Here is a 21017-nt window from a genome sequence, read left to right as displayed (position 1 = left end):
AAAAAAAAAAAAAAAGAAAACACAGCAGATCCTTTAGACCTTACTAATTGCAGACCAATCACCATCACTCCTTCCTTTTCTCTGCAACATTTTGGAGACTGTAGTTAAGAAACTGTTAATGTCCTTCTTGGAACCCCACTCTCTGCTAGACCCTTCCCAGTCTGGCTTCAAGGCGTCCCACAGTACAGAAACTGCATTGGTGGACATCTTGTATACCATCAGACTCTCTCTGGATGAAGGCTACCCAGACATACTGGTATTACTAGATCCATCGGCAGCATTCAACACCGTTGGCCATATTATCCTAGTCCAAAGACTGCAAGATATTGGTGTCGGCATTAAAACACTGGGTTGGCTATAGAACGTCTTAAGGGATTGGACCCATTTGGTGCAGTTAGACCTTTTTAATGCTGAACTATGACCTTGGACAGGGGGGTACTGCAGGGCTCATCTTTGAGCCCCAAACTTTTTAATATCTATGTGACCCCCCCCCCCGACCACCCCCAGCTCAAGTGGTTAGATCTTGCGGGTTCGAAGGCACCTCATATGCAGATGACACGCAACTTATTATTACCATGGGGAAACCTTCTGAACCCACTAAGATCAGTTTCAGGGATTGTATGGAAATATAGCCCCATCTATGGATGTCGTCCATTTGCCTTCAACTAAATACAGGAAGGACTAATCTTTTTCTTTGGAAAAGCTCCCACCTTTTGGTCTGATGACTGGTGGACACTGGAACTGGGGCCAGCGTCTACCCCCAAAAAGGCAGTACAAAATCTGGGCTTACTGACTGAATATGCCCTCTCTATGAAAGAACAAGCAAGTTTCACCTTTGGGTCCAGTTTTTGAATGATTTGCCTGCTCAGAATAGCCTTTCAATGGCTGTCTTTCCAGTCCAGAAAATCCATCACTCAGGCACTTATAAGTCGCCTACACTATGGAAACGTCCTAAGGTTGTGACAAATGAAGCTTTTTAATCAAGCTTCAAGTGGTACAAAATATCGCTGCTCACCTGATCCGCAATTTTCCATCCCGCTGTCCGCGACAGCCCACATTGCAACTCTTTCATTGGCTTCTGATAAAAAAGAGCTCCTTATTTAAACTTATCTGGCTTGTACATAAGTCCCTCTTTGGAAATGATGTGATCTATCTACAGAAGAAGTTGGTTTTATGCACCCACGCACAGTCTCGGATCCATTGGACTATTTTTACTTCAGCCCCGCCTTATTCAAACTGCCAGATCTTTTTCTTACTTTGGCCCGCATCATTGGAGCAAGTTACCCTTGCACATACGAGCCTGCCCGGATTTTCCTTGTTTCAAGAAATTGCTCAAAATCTGTCTCTCTTAATTCCTTCAGGTAATGCTGTCCTGTTTTCAAGTCCTTCGCGCCGAGAGAACCTCTTGGGGGTGATTTTTTTGCACTTTACAAATATAATTAACATAAGATAGGATTTGTGCAGACCAGCTTGCAAGGCGTTGCCTCCATCCAGGTGAGTGGTACCCAATGATGGGCCACTAATCTGAAGTCATTTCCTGTGGTAAGGCATGTGAGCTTCCTGGGGAGGTAGCGACGGAAAGAGGCAATTTTGGCCAGCTTCGCTATGTGAGGCGTCATTGTTGATTTCTGTTTGGTGGTAAATCTAGATGATTTTGCTAAAGGTCCCAACGAGAGATTGGGTAGGCCCTTGGAATGAAGCTTGACCAGATCAAAATTTATTTTTTGGAAAGTGAAAGAAGATGCTAGTCACCACTGCACCCAAGTTATTAAGACTGTGAGTGTATCTATCCTCTTGTTTGCATTTCAGATCTAATGGCATATTCTTGTTGCATTTACAGAAGTGATTCAATAGCAATGGATTTACAAAGTGCCTTAATCAACTGTTGTTTTTAAAAAGTAAAATAAATTAGATGATTATGTAATAAAGTTTGATTTTAAGAAATATCTTGAATTTCACTTTCATTTCACTTTGCCAAAAAGCATGATTAGGCGGTGTTTAGTAGGATATGTGGCTTCTTGATAACCCACATAGAATAATCCATTCACTGGCAGTGAAAACATTTTATTTACCATTATTTTTAAGCACGGTCTAGCATGCCAAGTATCATCTAATCTTTAGTCTTCATCAACAGTATCCTCAAAGGAAATGTATCTTCTCCTCAAGAATCATTATGCACGCTAGAGCTTGTTACGCATAAACACGAATAAATGGTTGTATAATATGAATAGGGTTACTGTCTGACAAAGGTAAAGGTATTATACCAAATTGAAAGTTGGGATGTTGGCCGAGGCTCTGAGTTCATTTTGTAGAAAGTGCTGCACGAAGAAATAACGCCCTGAAATAGTCCCTGGCGTGCTGATGCGTTCACAGCTGCTTTAGAGCTTTTGTGTGAAGTTAATGTTGCTCAACGTCCCATGGCAAGTGTCAATACAGCATTGTGTGCCGTGAACCGCCCGCTGAGCACCATTGTTAGGCTGGCACTTGCTTCATGGAACGGACGGCGTGTTCTTCAACATGTTTCGGCTGGATGGTGGCAGCCCCTTATGCTTTGTTCACATATGGAAAAATGGTTTATTGGGGATTTTAGGAATGAAATGTTGGAATTAAATCCACAAGAAGAAAGGTGAAAGACACTTCCTTTATTTGGACCCACAAGAGCAGCCAACTGAAAATCCAACTCCTCCCCACCACACACCCAACAGCTTCCAGTTTAACCTACTATTTCATATAATTACATGTACGTAATAATGTGGAACAGATCACAAGCTTAGATTACACTTCCAGGACATAACGTTAACCTATACAAACAGTGCAAGGAGAATATCAAACACATGCACATATAAATGGCACACTAACCAATAGAGACACGACCAGCCACGTTTACAAGAACAGGACACAAAGAACAGCAAAATAACCAACGTAAAACTAAGATTAAACAAAGTCTTTCTTCCAAAAAGGCTATTTCTTGACAAATAGATCTTATCAAAATATCTTTATCCATCATCTCCCCCTACTCAGTTTTCTCTTCACCTCCACTTATTTACCCCCCCATATTAATGATTGACCCTCGCCACACTTTCCCCAGGAAGCCACTTGGGTTTCTTTTTAGGACCACCCTTTCTTTGTTCCACCTCTTGTGTGAGTTAAGGTACTCTGCCACTTTCTTCCTTTCTCACGCACCATGTATGTGGGGGCAGCATGAGCGTTGACCCTCCCCTCGAGAGGCCGTCTCCATCTCATTGAGTGGATGACGGTCATTGTGTGGGAACACTGATGTGACATTTCTCGACAGCCTTTTAAGCCATCATTCCTGGACGCGTCTAGTACATCTGTGTCCGCGGCATATAATTTCAGAAACCATTCTCGTTGCATGTTGATGCCACCCACATTGCGGCTGAAGGGTTAGAATAGAGAAATGCCCGAGCACAACTCTCAATAATACAACGTGCCTGTTAAAGGCGGGCACTGGGTACCTGTTCAGCCTGGCAGAGAATTGATGGAGACCTGCACCCTCGCGACAAGCTCTCATTTGTTGGGCAAGCCTCAGCACCTCCTGCTGTGCTTCCAGCGTCTAGGCCCTCACCTTCCAGTAACCACAGTGACGTCCCTGCTGGTCGCGTGTACCACTCCACTGGTCACAAGCATTGGTGACTCCTCACAGTGTGGTGCCAGGCTCCTCATTGTCTCCTACATTTCACAACACACATTTCCCAGAGCTCAACAGCATGCTTCAGTGTGTCCTTGTAAAGGTGTGCAGGTTTACCTGTTGAGATGGAATTGGGGCCAGACTGGAAATCAACCTCAGCCCTGGCAAAAAGGATGAAACCAGCCCTACTGTGGAGGAGGCTTTAACTACAATTGAGTAACCGGGGTATTGTGGGGTCACGGCAGCTCATCCTGACATTAAAGCAGATGTCTGCACCCTCCACCTACTGGAAAATGCCAGTGTGGCAACATGTCCAGCTCATCCTGGAGTGTATTTGTTAAAAGATTCTTCTACAAAGCAACTTCTCTGATCCTTTATCACTGAGCGACCGAAGTCTCAGAACAGCCTTGACCAGACTTCCAGTAAATCGGAAGATTCTGGCTGGTGGGACTGACTCAGCAGTCTGACCTGGACCATAAAACCTTTGCGGCTAGTGAAAATCATCTCGGACTCTGCTGGAGAATTCCATCAATGAGATTGTGACTCTGATTCGTCCAGAAGCCCATGTTGTTATTAAACTGCTGTTAAACAATACTGATCACTGCTGTTACCAAACCACTGTTGACAAACAGTACTCATCACTAGTAACAAACCACTGTTCACAAACAATACTCATCTCTGCGGTTAACAAACCACTGTTCACAAACTGTACTCGTCACTGTTAACAAAGCACTGTTGACAAACCGTACTCCGCACTGTTAAGAAACCACTGTTGACAAACAGTACTCAGCACGGTTAACAAACCACTGTTGACAAACAGTACTCATCACTGTTAACAAAGCACTGTTGACAAACTGTACTCGGCACTGTTAACAAAGCACTGTTGACAAACAGTACTCAGCACTGTTAACAAACCACTGATGACAAACTGTACTCGGCACTGTTAACAAAGCACTGTTGACAAACAGTACTCAGCACTGTTAACAAATCACTGATGACAAACCGTACTCAGCACTGTTAACAAACCACTGTTGACAAACAGTACTCAGCACTGTTAACAAACCACTGATGACAAACCGTACTCATCACTGTTAACAAACCACTGTTGACAAACAGTACTCATCACTGTTAACAAAGCACTGTTCACAAGCCGTACTCAGCACTGTTAACAAAGTACTGTTGACAAACCGTACTCGGCACTGTTAAAAAAGCACTGTTGACAAACCGTACTCAGCACTGTTAACTAACCACTGTTGACAATCCTGAGCACTGTTGTTAACAAGCATTTGCAATGCAATAGATCTCGCATTTACGAGAGTTTGAGCTATTGGCATTGCAAATGACAATCCCTTTTATTTGTGTTATTTTTAAATAAAAGGCATTGTTATTTACAATTTCATTAGCTTAAAATCTCACAAATGCGAGACCTATTGCATTGTAAATGCATTTGACGCATGTGCTATAAATGTTTTTTTTAAAGCATTCAGTGAGAGTGTGCCCTGCCAACAACAGCAGGCAGGACAAAGCTATCTGAGAAAATATTGGTCGGAGGCTGTAATTAAAGCCTACCAAGTAACAACCCACGTAACAGAGGGTGTCGCTGTGGGAATTTACAAGATGAGACAAGGCGGTACTAAGGAGTGGCTACTAAGCCTATTGACCAATGAAGAGCCACAGTTTACAGTGGACAATGACACAAGCCAATGAAAAATATGGGCAGAGAGTGAGCAGAGCTTCAAGTCCCTACCGGAATACAGCATGCCTCGCAGCGCATGTGCTGCCCAGGGTCCACTAACAAACCACTGTTGCCAATCCTGATCACTGCTGTTAACAAACCACTGTTCACAAACCATACTCATCGCTGCGGTTAACAAACCACTGCTGACAATACTGATGACTGCTGTTAAAAAAAACCCTGTTGCCAATCCTGATCACTGCTGTTAACAAACCACTCTTCACCAACAATACTCTTCGCTGCGGGTAACAAACCACTGTTGATAATCCTGATCACTGCTGTTTACAAACCACTGTTCACAAACAAAATTCATTACTGTTAACAAGCCACAGTGACAATCCTGATCACTGCTGTTAACAGACAATTCTTTACAAGCAATACTGATCACTGTTGTTAACAAACCACGGTTTGCAAACAATCCTGAGAACTGCTGGTAATGAACAACGGTTCACAAACAATACTCATTACTCCGATGAAATACCCATTGTTAACAACCCTGATCACTTTTGTAACAAACCACTGTTCACAAACAATACTGATCACTGCTGTTAACAAACAATACTGATCACTGCTGTTAACAAACCACTGTTCACAAACAATACTGATCACTGATGTTAACAAACCAGTTTTCACAAAGAATACTCATCACTGTGGTTAACAATCCTCTGTTGACAATCCTGATCACGGTTCACAAACAATACTCATCACTACTGTTAACAAGCCATTGTTCACAGTAATGATCAGTGCTCTTAAGAAACGCTTTTCACAAACAATATCAATCACTTCCCCACTCATAGTAATAAGTAAGCCTGGGCAAAGCACTACTCTACGCTCGCGTAGTTTGCGAAGTTTGCGCTACTTCGCACTACGCGAATTGCACGTAGCACAGTGCAAACTAGCGTAGCGTAGCGCAGTGGTCATTTTTTGCTTGCTCTCGGTCCTCAACGTGAAGTTGGCGACAGCGAGCAAGCAAAACGACATCTCGGCGAGACATTTTCCTCGTTCGCGATTATCAACATCAAGTTGCCGATCGCGAGCGTGGAAAATAAACCTCCCGGCGAGCTTCTCAATGCGGGGAGGTCAGGTTTCTCATTGCGAGTGGTCGCGTATGCTCGCGATGAGACACTACCAGTCCGCGTTGAGAAAGCTGCCTCTCGAGTAGAAATCTACTCGAGCGGCAGATAACGACCGCTTGCACTGTGCAAGATGCAGTTTGCACTGATTGCACAGTGCCAGATGCTTGTCCGCACTGTGCAATCAGTGCAAACAGCATCTTGCACAGTGCACTACGCAGTTTGCGAAGCTACGCGTAGCTCGCATAGTGCAAAGTGCAGTTTGCATAGCTACGCGTAGCTCTACTTCGAAGACTACGCCCAGGGTAATGAGGCCAGCATTTCAGCCTCATGGACCGTTTCAGAACTGTCCAGGGTGCTGAAACACATTAATAAGAGATGCTATGGAAGCACCCAGGAGAACTTAAAGTGGCTTCTAGGTTACTGAATGTAAGTGTCTTGCGAGCTCTACAGTTGATTATCCTCCCAGCATCTGTATCTCTTTATGATAACTTTTGAAGGTAGCCTAGTGCCTGACAGTACAGCCAGATGCATATCCGAACTTCAATAAAACGCAATAAAGCTATTTATATTGTAGGTCATGGTGGTTGTGGAAGAGGGTTTTCTTTTTTTTTTTTTTTTTTCTTCAATTTTATATAGTGCCAACTTGACCCGAATGGGGTATCGGAGCGCTTCACATAGCACCAGTTGCATTACATGAGGGCACGTTCATATTTTTTTTTGGTCAGGCACGGAGAGATGAAGTGATTTGCCCAGAATCACAAGTTGTTCAGCTTCATTGTCGAGACTCGAACCCAGTTCCCTAGGTTCGAGGTCAGCCTCTCTAGCCGTTAGGCCAACTCCTCTCCCCGAGAGTTGTTGAGGTACCCGGAGGATCCTTTGCTTCCAGTATCAATCTCTCAGGCTCTGTTGGCCCTGGTCCAGGATCTCTCACTCTTAGCCCCAGGGGGGATTCAGGAAGCCAGCTGACGGGGTTTATGGAGGGTGACCCTATGCTGAGCGGCAGTGGAACATTTCACACAGCACTAGGGTTGTCTGCTCACCTATGCAGTTTCAGGTGTGTCCAAGAGTGTAGTGAGGAGCTGTAGATCAGGATGTCCAGCGGGGACTGGGAGGGAGGGATGGACTTCCAGAGGCACAGTCATGGTGTTTGCTGCGTGATGACGTCTTTTTGGGGACAGTGGTGGCCCCCATCAGACTGATGGACGCACAACCCGTGCTGAGCCTTCAGTGAGGACTTACAGCCACTTCAGAACTACTTTCTAATGAGTCGGGAGACTGCTGCTGTCTTTACAGTTTGTTTATCCTCCGTATATAGTTTGCATTATGAATGTTATTATCTTTCTGTTGCCTGGTGCTTTTCTGTCTGAGCTCTGGTGTGTGGCACCTTCTCGAGTGACTTTGGCGTGATCTCGTGTGTTAGCGCTCTACGTTGAGTAGCTTCGCATTGTTCGACAGCCCAGTTTACCATCTGCCTTTTTCTTGACTTCTTTTTTACTTTGGAAGTTACATGCATGTGACAAGCATTTTCGTACCCCTCCTGCTGTGGTAATCTTGCTTTTTTGAGGGGGGGGGGGGGGTGGGTCCTGTTTTTGCCTCTGAGCTTGATTCTTTGCCCTCTATTTCAGTCCCCGCACACCCCCTTTCATCTTTTTCATCCCGCTCATCTTTTTCATCTCACTCACACCCCCTGTCATCTTTTCATCTCACTTATCCTTTTCACGCACACCCACTTTCATCCTTTTCATCTCACTCACACCCCCTTTCATCCTTTTCATCTCACTCACACCACCTTTCATCCTTTTAATCTCACCTTTTCCTTTTCACGCACACCCCCTTTCATCCTTCTCATCTCACTCATCCTTTTCACGCACACCCCCTTTCATCCTTCTCATCTCACTCATCCTTTTCACGCACACCCCCTTTCAACCTTTTCTTTCATCCTTTTAATCTCACTTTTTCCTTCTCACTCACACCGCCTTTCATCCTTCTCATCTCACTCATCCTTTTCACGCACGCCGCCTTTCATCCTTTTCATCTCACTGACGCCCCCTTTCATCCTTTTCATCTCACTCATCCTTTTCGTCTCTCATCCTTTTCACGCTTGCTTCCACCTCTTCTCCCCGTCACAAAGCTTCACTTGCTCTCCTTGTCGTCGTGTTGTCTGCCGCTTGAACCGCCGTCCTGTCTGCTTCCGCCTACGCCCACGCATCTTCGGAAATAAAGAACTCCTAGTTCTTTCCTTTACAGGGGTGTAGAGTCTTTCATCCATTCTCATTTTGGTTGTCTTTTTTTCTTGTTGAATTATTTATTAACCTTTTCTTTTGGTGCAACCGGAACAATAAACTCCTGTCTTCAAGTTGATTTTGCAACTGTAGTGGAAGGATCAATGCCTTTTGGGCAACGATTGAGAAATGTTCTGCGTGAGGGAAGAAACACAATGAATTCCTTCAAGGTGTTATTATGAGATTTTAAAACATTCCAGGAGTCCTAACATATTTGGGTATTTATGAAGTACGGTCTGACTCCAAGGGTCAACGGATCGCCTTACAGAGAACCTTTTTATTGCAGCATCGGCATCTCTGCTAATTTATTTAAAGCCACCCAGCACTAGGTCTGGGCGGAATTCGCAGAGTTCCGCTATGCCCAAAAACTCCGCCATGCCATATGGAGTTCGAAAGTGCGGAGTGCATTAGGTCGCGTCGGTCACGTTGATTTTTAGCGCCAGGTGTTTGTCCCGTGCTGGAAAATCGGCGTGAACGGCACCACGCGCAGCACAAGAGGGCGCAGCTTCTTTCTGCCACTTGTGTAGAGGTCTACTCAAGCAGCCGCTTCCTCAACGCGAACAGAAGGTTTCTCATGCGAGCGGTCGCGGCCATCCGTGACCGTCCACAGTGAGAAATCTCGCCGGGACGTAGTCTGCAGTAAGCTTTTCCTTGCTCTCGCTCGCCAACTTAACGCTGACGAACAAGGAAAATACTCTGCTACGCGGGGGCTTTGTTTTTCGGAACTCTGCGTCCTAAGTAGAGTGGAAAAAACTCTGCCAACTCCTCGTGTGGAGCGGAATTTTACGCCCGGGCATACCCAGCACCCCAATGTGCCCCACTTCGCATTGGTGATCTTCTACTATGGGAATTCGACTTTTAACTTATTTCCTATCTCCTACCCTTATGCAGTGGCTTTCAATGAAGAACTTTAGTAGAAGATTTGTAGCTTAGTAAATGGGATTGTTCGTTAACAACAAATAAACAGTTCAATTTAAATGTTCGACTAGTCTGATTCGATAGTTCAGCAATTGTTTAAATATGTCATTCAAACAGTCCATGTCTCATAGAAGCAGAAAAAGCTGAATGTTGATTGTTATTCATGAAAAGATTCAATAAAAGGCCTGTTCTTTTCAAAACAGTCATAAGAGGGTATTTAAGCTAAATACAAACTACTGTTAGGGAGAGAGGGATCTTCATCCCCCTAAGGCATTTGAGAGCTGGGACGGCCATGAGCGAGGACCTTGGTCCACCAGACAGACTGGGAGACTAACTATCTTCATACAGAACAATATCTCTGCTATTCCGTCAAGGTATGCGGGTGAAAGGCAGGACCACTAAGAATCTCATACACGCCCTTGTCGGGGCTAAGATAGCTTAGGGACTAGTAGGGAGGGTTTGGAGAAAAATGCAGGGAAGCCCTAAAATATGGTTATAATTTTGCAATCCTTTCCAATATTCTTTTTATCAGATGCTATTGTTGCCCCTATTGTTTGCTTATACACTATATAATTGAACATTATATGCCATAGAATAGAATTCTGATTTCAATAATAGTCATAAAAGTATATTGTTGGTGTGTGTTTTTGAGTCTGTGTATTCATGGGTAAAAGAGGTTTGGACCTAATTTGGAACCTACTGATAACAAGTACTCCTGTGAGTATCTGAGGACTGATAGTTGCCCATAACACACCATTCTCCTTTAATGCACAGGTAGTTTGTGGGTTACAGACCACCCGGTTCTTTGTCTCAAGTTGGTATGTTGACTAAGTCTGCGCTGCTAGAGGCTTCTAGAAATCCCAATGTTCGGGACATATTCTGGAAAGGTTTGACAAAGCATATCAAATCTTTTGAGAACTCTTAATTATTGCTTTATGACCCTTCATATGGTGGGCTTATTAAACTACCATGCTGTACTAATTTAATTGAGCAATAGTGTGTTAGCTCAGTCCACGTTTGTCAAGATTTAATATAATAATAATAATAATTTAATGACGTCCCAAGACGAGTAGAACAGATCTGTAGTGTGAGTTGAACACATTGATCATCAGTATTGATTATCGGTAGGCATCAGAAAGGCTAGGCATTTGCCTTTCTAATCTTTCAAGTATTAGCGAATCCCAATGTTTAGTAGTACGGCCAATAGTGCACAAACCATGAAACACAAAATATTAAAACCCAGAACATCCCATGTGTCCTGAAAAATAATACATATATTGTCTTAAAAGATTGCTGATGATTATTTAAATACATTCTACAGAATTGTTAGAAGTGCCATAGAAATGTGTAAAAAAAGACCACAGAATAATGCATAAAAATCTGGAGACATATATAGGAAATTCTAAAGACTGTGTTTGCAACAAAAAAGGTTTAAACATGGGGGTGTTGCCTGGATCTTGCTTAGAGCTACTTGAGTAGGCAGAACATTGAAGTTTCTTTAAGTACGTGTTTATATCTTTCTAAGGAATCCCATAGAATTGATTAGAATTCTTTATAAATCTGGGCATATGCAAGGAACTGACGGGGTACTGGGCCGCCATCCTAGATGACATCGACAGACAGTTCGAGACCGAAATCCCGCGCTTCCCTGCATACACAATTTTGGGGCTCCCTAATCCAATCACATACCCGTTGAAATCCATTCGGGGGAAACAGATGGTTCTAGCGCTAGGAGCGGCTATCCAACATATCCTCTCCCTATGGGGCACACAGACCCGACCAACACACACGGGGTGGTTACAAAAATAATGGTATATCTTAGCCATGGAACAAATTCAGGCCTCTCTCACAAACTCTGCAGAATCATTCAGGGCTACCTGGCGTCCTCTAGTGTCTCTGCTGGCAATGGAATTGAATGAGGTAACCTGCCCGAAATACCTTCGACTTCACCAGCTTAAGGAGGCACAGGCAACGACTGAGGCTACCCGATCTGCAGTCCAAAGACAACCCTTTGACCAGGACCCTAAAGGGGCGTATTCCAAGCACACCGGTTCAGGGGAGGGTGGGGGGGGGGAGTTTCGGGGTTGTTAGACTTTTGAAATGCCTGAAGGGTCCAGCTCCGTACCCTGCCTCGACAGAGACCACCCCCTTGATCGCACCACAGGAACATTCCGGTGCTCCTGCATGCTCACATTCGTTCGAGCGGACTGGAGGGAGGGGGGATATCTTGAGAATGAGGTACAGGAGTGCCCAATGTATGCAATGTATTATCTCGTATGCTTAAAAGTCAATAAAACAGAGTTAACCATAAATGTGGGCATACACATGTGCTGTTTAAAAATATCTGTGTATGGAATGAAAGAAAAAGTATTACATTTTCTACAAGAGTGTTCTAATTGGATTTTGCTTCTCCCTTTATTGACTGACTGGTTTTTGGCTACCATAACTCCCATTTGCTAGCCTCTTCAAGTCTTTATGTAGTTTTTGAGTAACTTGATTGTGTTGCTTTTTCTCTCTAAGTTTGCGTCTGTTGCTGCTTCTTCTGCAGGTGTTGTAGCAGTTTCGCTGCACCCAATCTCTACAATGAGCTCGAAAGCTGCCATTAACAAGGAGGTATTCGCCCCCCATGATGAGCGGATGCTTGGTGCGGTGCAAGTCAGACGGAGAACGAAAAAAAAGATCCCCTTCCTGGCCACTGGAGGCCAGGGGGAGTATCTCACCTACATCTGCCTGTCAGGTAGGGGGAGCTGCATCTGCTGCGTGCATCGATCAATGCATGTCCTGTTAGGTTGACCATTAGACTCTAGGTTACTACAGACATGTTCTCTTGTGCTGTCCTTTTCACTCATAAGTGTTTGTTTTCAGGTTTTGGAAGCACAAGACTACAACGACCAGAATTCATTAGGCTATCGTGCAAAAATCCAGAGTTGACCCTAGATGCCATTATAATGGTCTGCTCCATAATTACCACTTTGGTTCTTCTGCAGCCCTCCTTGTGATCTTGTTTATTAATTTAAAAAGTCAAGCCCATCCCCATTGACTCCACCCACCCCCATTGACTGCGCCCACCCCCATTGACTGCGCCCACCCCCATTGACTGCGCCCACCCCCATTGACTGCGCCCACCCCCATTGACTGCGCCCACCCCCATTGACTGCGCCCACCCCCATTGACTGCCCCCACCCCCATTGACTGCCCCCACCCCCATTGACTGCGCCCACCCCCATTGACTGCGCCCACCCCCATTGACTGCGCCCACCCCCATTGACTGCGCCCACCCCCATTGACTGCGCCCACCCCCATTGACTGCGCCCACCCCCATTGACTGCGCCCACCCCCATTGACTGCGCCCACCCGCAATTACATAAACAGACTTACAGAAAGATAATTATTCTATTATAGGAGAAACCGTGTTTTATCCACTGTGGTCTACGTTTCGAACAGACTGAGATTTCCTTTTTTTGTTGTTTTCATCTTGAGCTATTCTTGCCTGACTTGGTGTGCCTGCCTAAAAGAGAAGCTTTAATGTTTTCCAATTCAACACATTCAGTCAGCACTGACATGCAAGCTTCTAGCCAAATGCACTAAATATTTCGAAAATGTTGATCTAAGGTGGAGAAAAAAGTATTTGGAGAAACAGTTTGTTTGTATACAATCCCAGTGTGAAGATTTTTAATGTAAAATATAACAAAAGAGTGAATAAAGACTTTATTGTGTAGTTAATTAAAACCATTACAATTTTAACACAAAATACATCAAGTGTGACAACATTCCTAGTTACATGTTGAGTTGTGCAAATTTGCAGGTTCATTCCATCTTCGTAAAATGAGGCATAACACATAATGCATCTAAAACCAAGTCAACACGTGTATGACCAGAGTGTGTAAATGACCGTTGACTACACTCGCTGAGATTGCAAGGAAGCTCTGATCAATATTTTTGTCTGCCGTTAAACTAGTCCGGAAAATTCCCCTTTCCATTATCAAAAGGGTCCCTGCTAATAAGTAATTTCATATCTTAGCACAAGTCTGAAAATGATGGCGATATTCTTCTAAAAGCAGGATTTTTTTTTTAAAAAAAAGTGCGCTGTGTGCAAGTGGATGCCAAACAGCTGTCCTCCATTATAATTGTATGCACATCTGCACTGTGCCCTTTGTGCCCGTTACGTGATCGCAGTTCATGTGCAAAAATGCGGATCGATATAGCAAACTTTTAGTAAACAGCACGATCCGAACAGTTAGGAAGGGAGTGTGTTCAGATCAAAGATGCGCTTATCCAGGGACTCCATGATGGTTGGCCGAGGAGGGATTGTATTCGCACAAGTCGGGCATCAGCAAGCAAAAATGTGGATGAATTTTTCTAATTAATATTGGGTTAGGATACACTGGAAACATCAGATGGATCTCAGTTTGAAATTAAATAAAGCCGAATTTCCTCTTTAGATTTCTTGAATATGTGTTCATCCCTCAGGTTCGAGGTGAATATTTCTAGAATATTCTTGTTTTCACTTACTATTAAGTGAATGTTTCTCTAGAAATCGTGTTGTTAAATAATCTCCGATGTCCTTTTTAACGGCTTTCAGTAAAAATGTAAAAAGCCTTATTTTTAAGAGTGCAGGAGAGAGATGCACCAAATGAAACCAGCATTGGCATAGCCAATAGGTCTCGCTTTTGGGACCTTATAAGTATTTATTTATGCTGCACAATTTCTTTGGTGCAACAACAACTGTTGCATGGCTAAACACTTACAAGGTCCCAAAGGCGAGACCTATTGGCTATGCCAATGCTTGTTTATAATTTTCATGTGTTCGTCATTTTTTTGCATAGGTTTGCGAAAAAGAAATAAACCGCACATTTTTTAAGGTCAGACCTACTGGCTTTGACAGTGCTTGTTTTTAAATGCAGACAACACTTTTGAAATCAACAAATGCACCTACTTACCTCATCTACTCAGTGCATTAATCAAAGAGGGATACTCTAAGTCATAGAGCATAAACAGTGCAATAATTACTGCAGTTTGAGCGAACCCTAAGTACCAATATGTTCAAAGCACCAGTCGAGTATTACATAATTATGACATCAAATGATTTCTGAATAACGTTAGTTGTGAAGCAAATAAAGTCTTCACCATTGCATTGTCTGGTTGTGGTACGAGCAGCATCAAATGTGTATTGAGTGTTGCGGTGCGCTATTCGTAATGAATGCAAGTGTATAAAGCACAATTTGTTATGCACTAAACTGTTTTTACATTATGCTGGAAACCCCAGGAACCCCGTGCTAAGTGCAAACCTACATAAACCAATCCCACACATGGCCTGTAACCTTTTTGAAACACTATTTGTTTGGGAGACACAAGCACTTTTGACAAAAGAGAAGGCTCGAGCCAACTTGGAACAAGGGCAGCTCACAATAACATCCAAAGAGTCGATACATGTAGTTATTTAACACCCGCAACTGATTATATTAAAACTACACAGCTGCAAAATCTTAAGCTTGAACCATGTGAATATTATACTGCGGCTCTTCGGCTTGGCAGGGACTCCTTGACACTTGTTCTCTACAGGACGGCAAGCGTGCACTCCATAGAAGGAATTCCAAATGAGCAGAAAGGGAAGAGTCCAGCAAAATAGCTAGAATATATTCTATAATAAAATAGAGAAGAAAGCTGAACAGGGAGGGTTTAGGAAAACAGAGTGGAGGAGTGAGGAGAAAAGGAAGAGAGGCTGCGGGGGCGGAAGGAGAGGAGGGAGGCATGGTCAGAGAGGAGAGGTGGGGAGCGAAAAAAAAACAAGACGGGCGCAAAAGTGAAAGCAGGCTGGCTGGCGAGTGGTGTGCGATGTGCGCGCACCATGACGAGAGAGGAAAGCCATATGGCGCCTCTGCTCGTCATTGTGCGCGTAACCGCACGCCCGTCGCCAGTGCACGTGCCAGTGGCCTGAAGCGCTTCCCCAAAAGTGGATTGCATGGCAGCGCGATGCACGTGATTGTGCGCGTGCTCGCCATGCAATCCGCTTTTGGGACCACTTTTGGGAGCCCCTTACTAGAGTCTCGCTGAGCGATCGTGTGTGTGTGTGTGTGTGTGTGTGTGTGTGTGTGTGTGTGTGTGGTTTTTTTTACTCTCCCAATCCAACTGAGATCGGTAAATAAAAACCAACGGTGCCCTCGTCGCGTGCATATGTTATGATTCATGCATGCACACACCCTAACAACGGTGTGGCCCTGTCTTTGCATCTTCATGTTTTTTCCATATTTTTTATACTTTTCTATATGCTGTACAGCAGCCGCGGCCCGTGCAGGTAAGAGCAGTGAGCCGGTGGGGGGAGGGGGTAAAGTTAATTATTTATTTCGTTTCCCCTCCTAAAGCCAGGCGGGAGTCCACCAGCAGCAGAATAGGGTGCTCATTCGGACGTCAGATCTAGGGTTATGTTGATGACGAAGATTGTTTTTCATTTCTTATTGATTTCCGTTTATTGTCCATGGGCGCATTGGCAGTAACAAAGCTCATGCAGTGTGTTACCTGGAGTTCTTTTAGTTTCAATATCTTACTTTAAACACTGCTTAAGTGGACACATTCGTACATATGTTGCCAGCATAGATACGGCTCCTACTTGTCTGCTTTTATGGATTTTTACATACAAATACACACTGAAAAAGCATCGATTTCCCTGCACGTGTTTGTTTTTATAAGCGGATAAATGCCGAACTGCGATGGTATTTTGAATGCCACTTTGTTGCTAACCCTGACTGTCAGATTGAATAGATGGATGCATATGGACAGCACACGAGCAAGCTCTGCAGAGCGTAGCTACACAGGGTACTAAAATCCTACAGAAATCAAAGTGTGGCTGGACATATATCGGTTAAATCAAGGGGGAAATATGCTGATTGCATTTTAATTTATTCATCAAAGAAAAAAAAACATGGGTAAAAGAATAAAAGTTAAGTGTTGATGAGCAAAGTCTAAAAACCAAGTCTAGGAAATGTAAAAACAAAAAATGGCATTCCACTTGGAAGTTCCAATGAACATTTCTGTGATTGTAATATCCTCGTCTGAACTGTATCTCATTATATCTGGGTCTTGTAAGGGTTAGTTACTGTCTCCAAGTAGTGTAAAATTGGATAGATCCATCTGCAGCTGCCACCGGGGGAGGCTTTTGACGGAACAGGACGGTGTCCTCTTCAGGGACCCCCGCGTTGGGTCTTATGATTGCTGGAGATTATAATGATTGGATAGGATCATCTCGGAGTACTTTGCGGGTGAGTATCCTTGCCTTCAGGTCCACAGTGAGGCAGCTGCCATATCCAGGGACGCTAGCGCTGGGTATCCTCATGTCTGGGTTGTATAACTCTTATATTGTTTCCTCTCCAAGTTACTCGAAGGTTTAATATAGCTCCATCTTGATCTACCGCGGCGAGGCAGGTCTCATCGTTTCTGGTGCCTGTACTGTATATCGTGAACGTTGGGCACTGTAGTATTGGATGGTATCATCTTGAAGCCTGGGAGTTGTACATCATCATTTCCAAGTACTGAAAGTGTCAGATATCCCCATCTCTGGGTGTGAAATTGATTGCTATCGCCATTTCTCGTTACTGTAGGGTTTGCGTACTTGTCTTCACACACTCTAAGTGATGCATATCATATCTCTCACATATATCCTCACCTCCAGGGACTGTGAGGTGTCATTGTCTCCAGGGACTGTGAGGTGTCATTGTGTCCACATGCTCGAAGTGATGGATATCATATCTCTCACAGATCTCCTCACCTCCAGGGACTGTGAGGTGTCATTGTCTCCACGCGCTCGAAGTGATGGATATCGTATCTCTCACAGATCTCCCTACCTCCAGGGACTGTGAGGTGTCATTGTCTCCAGGGACTGTGAGGTGTCATTGTCTCCAGGGACTGTGAGGTGTCATTGTCTCCAGGGACTGTGAGGTGTCATTGTCTCCACGCGCTCAAAGTGAAGGATATCATATCTCTCACAGATCTCTCCACCTCCAGGGACTGTGAGGTGTCATTGACTCCAGGGACTGTGAGGTGTCATTGTCTCCAGGGACTGTGAGGTGTCATTGTCTCCAGGGACTGTGAGGTGTCATTGTCTCCACGCGCTCGAAGTGATGGATATCCTATCTCTCACAGATCTCCTCACCTCCAGGGATTGTGAGGTGTCATTGTCTCCAGGGACTGTGAGGTGTCATTGTCTCCACGCGCTTGAAGTGATGGATATCATATCTCTCACAGATCTGCTCACCTCCAGGGACTGTGAGGTGTCATTGTCTCCAGGGACTGTGAGGTGTCATTGTCTCCAGGGACTGTGAGGTGTCATTGTCTCCAGGGACTGTGAGGTGTCATTGTCTCCAGGGACTGTGAGGTGTCATTGTCTCCACGCGCTCGGAGTGATGGATATCATATCTCTCACAGATCTCATCTCCAGAGACTGTGAGGTGTCATTGTCTCCACGCACTCGAAGTGATGGATATCATATCTCTCGCAGATATCCCCACCTCCAGGGACTTTGAGGTGTCATTGTCTCCAGGGACTGTGAGGTGTCATTGTCTCCACGCGCTCGAAGTGATGGATATCCTATCTCTCACAGATCTGCTCACCTCCAGGGACTGTGAGGTGTCATTGTCTCCAGGGACTGTGAGGTGTCATTGTCTCCAGGGACTGTGAGGTGTCATTGTCTCCAGGGACTGTGAGGTGTCATTGTCTCCAGGGACTGTGAGGTGTCATTGTCTCCACACGCTTGAAGTGATGGATATCATATCTCTCACAGATCTGCTCACCTCCAGGGAATGTGAGGTATCATTGTCTCCAGGGACTGTGAGGTGTCATTGTCTCCACGCGCTCGAAGTGATGGATATGCTATCTCTCGCAGATATCCCCACCTCCAGGGACTGTGAGGTGTCATTGTCTCCAGGGACTGTGAGGTGTCATTGTCTCCAGGGACTGTGAGATGTCATTGTCTCCAGGGACTGTGAGGTGTCATTGTCTCCACGCGCTCGAAGTGATGGATATCATATCTCTCACAGATCTCATCTCCAGGGACTGTGAGGTGTCATTGTCTCCACGCGCTCGAAGTGATGGATATCATATCTCTCACAGATATCTCCACCTCCAGGGACTTTGAGGTGTCATTGTCTCCAGGGACTGTGAGGTGTCATTGTCTCCAGGGACTGTGAGGTGTCATTGTCTCCAGGGACTGTGAGGTGTCATTGTCTCCAGGGACTGTGAGGTGTCATTGTCTCCACGCGCTCGAAGTGATGGATATCATATCTCTCACAGATATCCCCACCTCCAGGGACTGTGAGGTGTCATTGTCTCCAGGGACTGTGGGGTGTCATTGTCTCCACGCGCGCTAAGTGATGGATATGTTATCTCTCGGAGTACTGAGAGTTTGATGCCGTCATCTCCAGGCGCTACAAATGTTATGTTATCGTGACTTGTAAAGCGCGCGATTACCAAGTAGGTGTCCTGGCGCTGTCCACTACTCCCTAATCCTAAGCGACAGAAATTATTTTTCGAACAGCCAGGTCTACAGCGCTTTTTTGAAATGCAATAGGTTATCCATGCGTCTCAAGTGCAGCGGCAGGCCATTCCATAGCTTGGCTGCACCATAGGAAAAGCTACGTCCTCCCCAGAGAGCTTTTTTTATAACCGGGACCATGATCAGACTGGCCTCAGCTGATCGAAGACACCGGGAAGGGACATACTTTTTAAATAGTTTTATTAGGTAGTCAGAACCGTCACCATTTAAGGCCTTGAAGACCACGCATAGAGACTTGAACTGGATTCTGCTTTTGATTGGAAGCCAGTGTAGGTCTCGGATGGCCTTAGATATGGGTGAAAATTTAGGGATGCCGGTTAGAAGTCTAGCGGCCGCATTCTGTAATAGCTGCAATCTATGCAGCAAGTTTTCCTGAATGTTAAGGTACAGGCTATTGCAATAGTCCAGTCTGGATGTTACAAGGGCCATAACCACAGTTTTTCGACAATCGTAAGGGAGCAGGAACAGAATCTTTTTCAGCATTCTTAATATATAGCCTGTTTTAGAGGCTACCGCCTTAACCTTTAATGCCATGGAAAGTTTGTCGTCTACCACCATCCCGAGATTTTTTACTTTGTTGACCGGCATGGGGAGGGTCCCCAGTTCCTGCGGCCACCATAATGGGGTCCAGAAACTGTGGTTATTCCCAAACAGCATGACCTCGGTTTATTTTGAGTTCAGCCTAAGGCAGTTGCTAGCCATCCAGTGGGCCACTTCCGACATACAGGACTGAAAATTATGGTCCAACCCCCTTTCACGGCCAGGAAGTAGAGATACCACGATTTGCGTGTTATCTGCATACGAAGTGACACTAAAACCGTGGCATCTGATGATGGGAGCAAGGGAGGACACATAAATATTGAACAGGGTGGGACTCAATGAGGACCCTTGCGGGACCCCACAAGGTAGAGGGAAAGGTTGGGAAGAAAAATTTCCTAAGGATACTGTTTGGCTCCGATCAGAGAGAAAGGAGTTAAGCAATTCCCTTGCTTTATGCTGAATTCCACCTTTCCTTAACCGGTCCATCAACAAGCCGTGATTGACCGTTTCGAACGCGGCCGACAGATCCAAGAGGATCAAGGCCGTTCTGCCTCCCTGATCCACCGCCGACCTGATCTGTTCTGTGGCCGTGATCAAAGCGGATTCGGTACTATGTCCCTCCCGAAATCCGTGTTGGTATCCCCAGTTCCACTGAAGTCGAGTGAGTTTTGGGTGTCCTCACCTCAGTTTGCTCCGGGTTAGTCTCGGTTTGTTTATACATACCGTGAACACGAGGCTTCCGATAGAGCAGACGGTGCCCTCAAGTAGTCGCATCTCTCTCAGACCCAGTCACTCGGAGGCTAACAGGTCGCTTATTTTGGCCACCATGTTTATTGGTCTTTTTTGGGAGCTGGGTTGCATACACTGCTCCTTGTGTTCCTGTCATCTGACATTGTGGGTACAATCAGGCACCTTAATAATATCTGCAGTGGGCGCTACTTAAAAGAATGTACTTTTACATTACTTCCTTTTTGTGTATGGTGTAAATGGGAAGTAGGGGCGTGTCAGTGATGCGTTCAGCGTCTCGACTGGCGTCCCTGGAGGGGGTCCAGATGGGGATGGTGCCCCAGTTGCCTTAATTCTGACTAGCCCCCTCTGACCCTACCAGGCTACCACCGAAGCTGTTGGAAGCCAACGGAGGAAGGAAGCGCCGACACTCCCCTTGCCACAGTCGCACACATTGTGTGCAACTCCCTCTCCGTGCATAGCAGAGATTGTGCCAATACGAGCGCTCCTACCCCCGCCCCCACTCTCCCCGCACAGCGAACAGGTT

The 21017-nt window shown here is 45.1% G+C and overlaps 1 protein-coding gene across 1 annotated transcript in view; it reads left to right on the top strand.

Annotated features, from left to right (window-relative positions):
- STXBP6 (syntaxin binding protein 6) overlaps nucleotides 1–21017 on the top strand; it is a 496860-nt gene that overhangs the window by 146334 nt on the left and 329509 nt on the right. The window contains exon 2 of the mRNA XM_085627350.1: nucleotides 12209–12397. Within this exon, the coding sequence (XP_085483476.1) occupies nucleotides 12244–12397 (154 nt within the window). The 5' untranslated portion in view covers nucleotides 12209–12243. The remainder of the gene's footprint in view (nucleotides 1–12208; nucleotides 12398–21017) is intronic.

The sequence above is a fragment of the Triturus cristatus genome, chromosome 9 (genome assembly GCF_964204655.1).
Source record: "Triturus cristatus chromosome 9, aTriCri1.1, whole genome shotgun sequence".
In the NCBI taxonomy this organism is placed as follows: Eukaryota; Metazoa; Chordata; class Amphibia; order Caudata; family Salamandridae; genus Triturus; species Triturus cristatus.
This window is presented reverse-complemented; position numbering and strand designations above follow the sequence as displayed.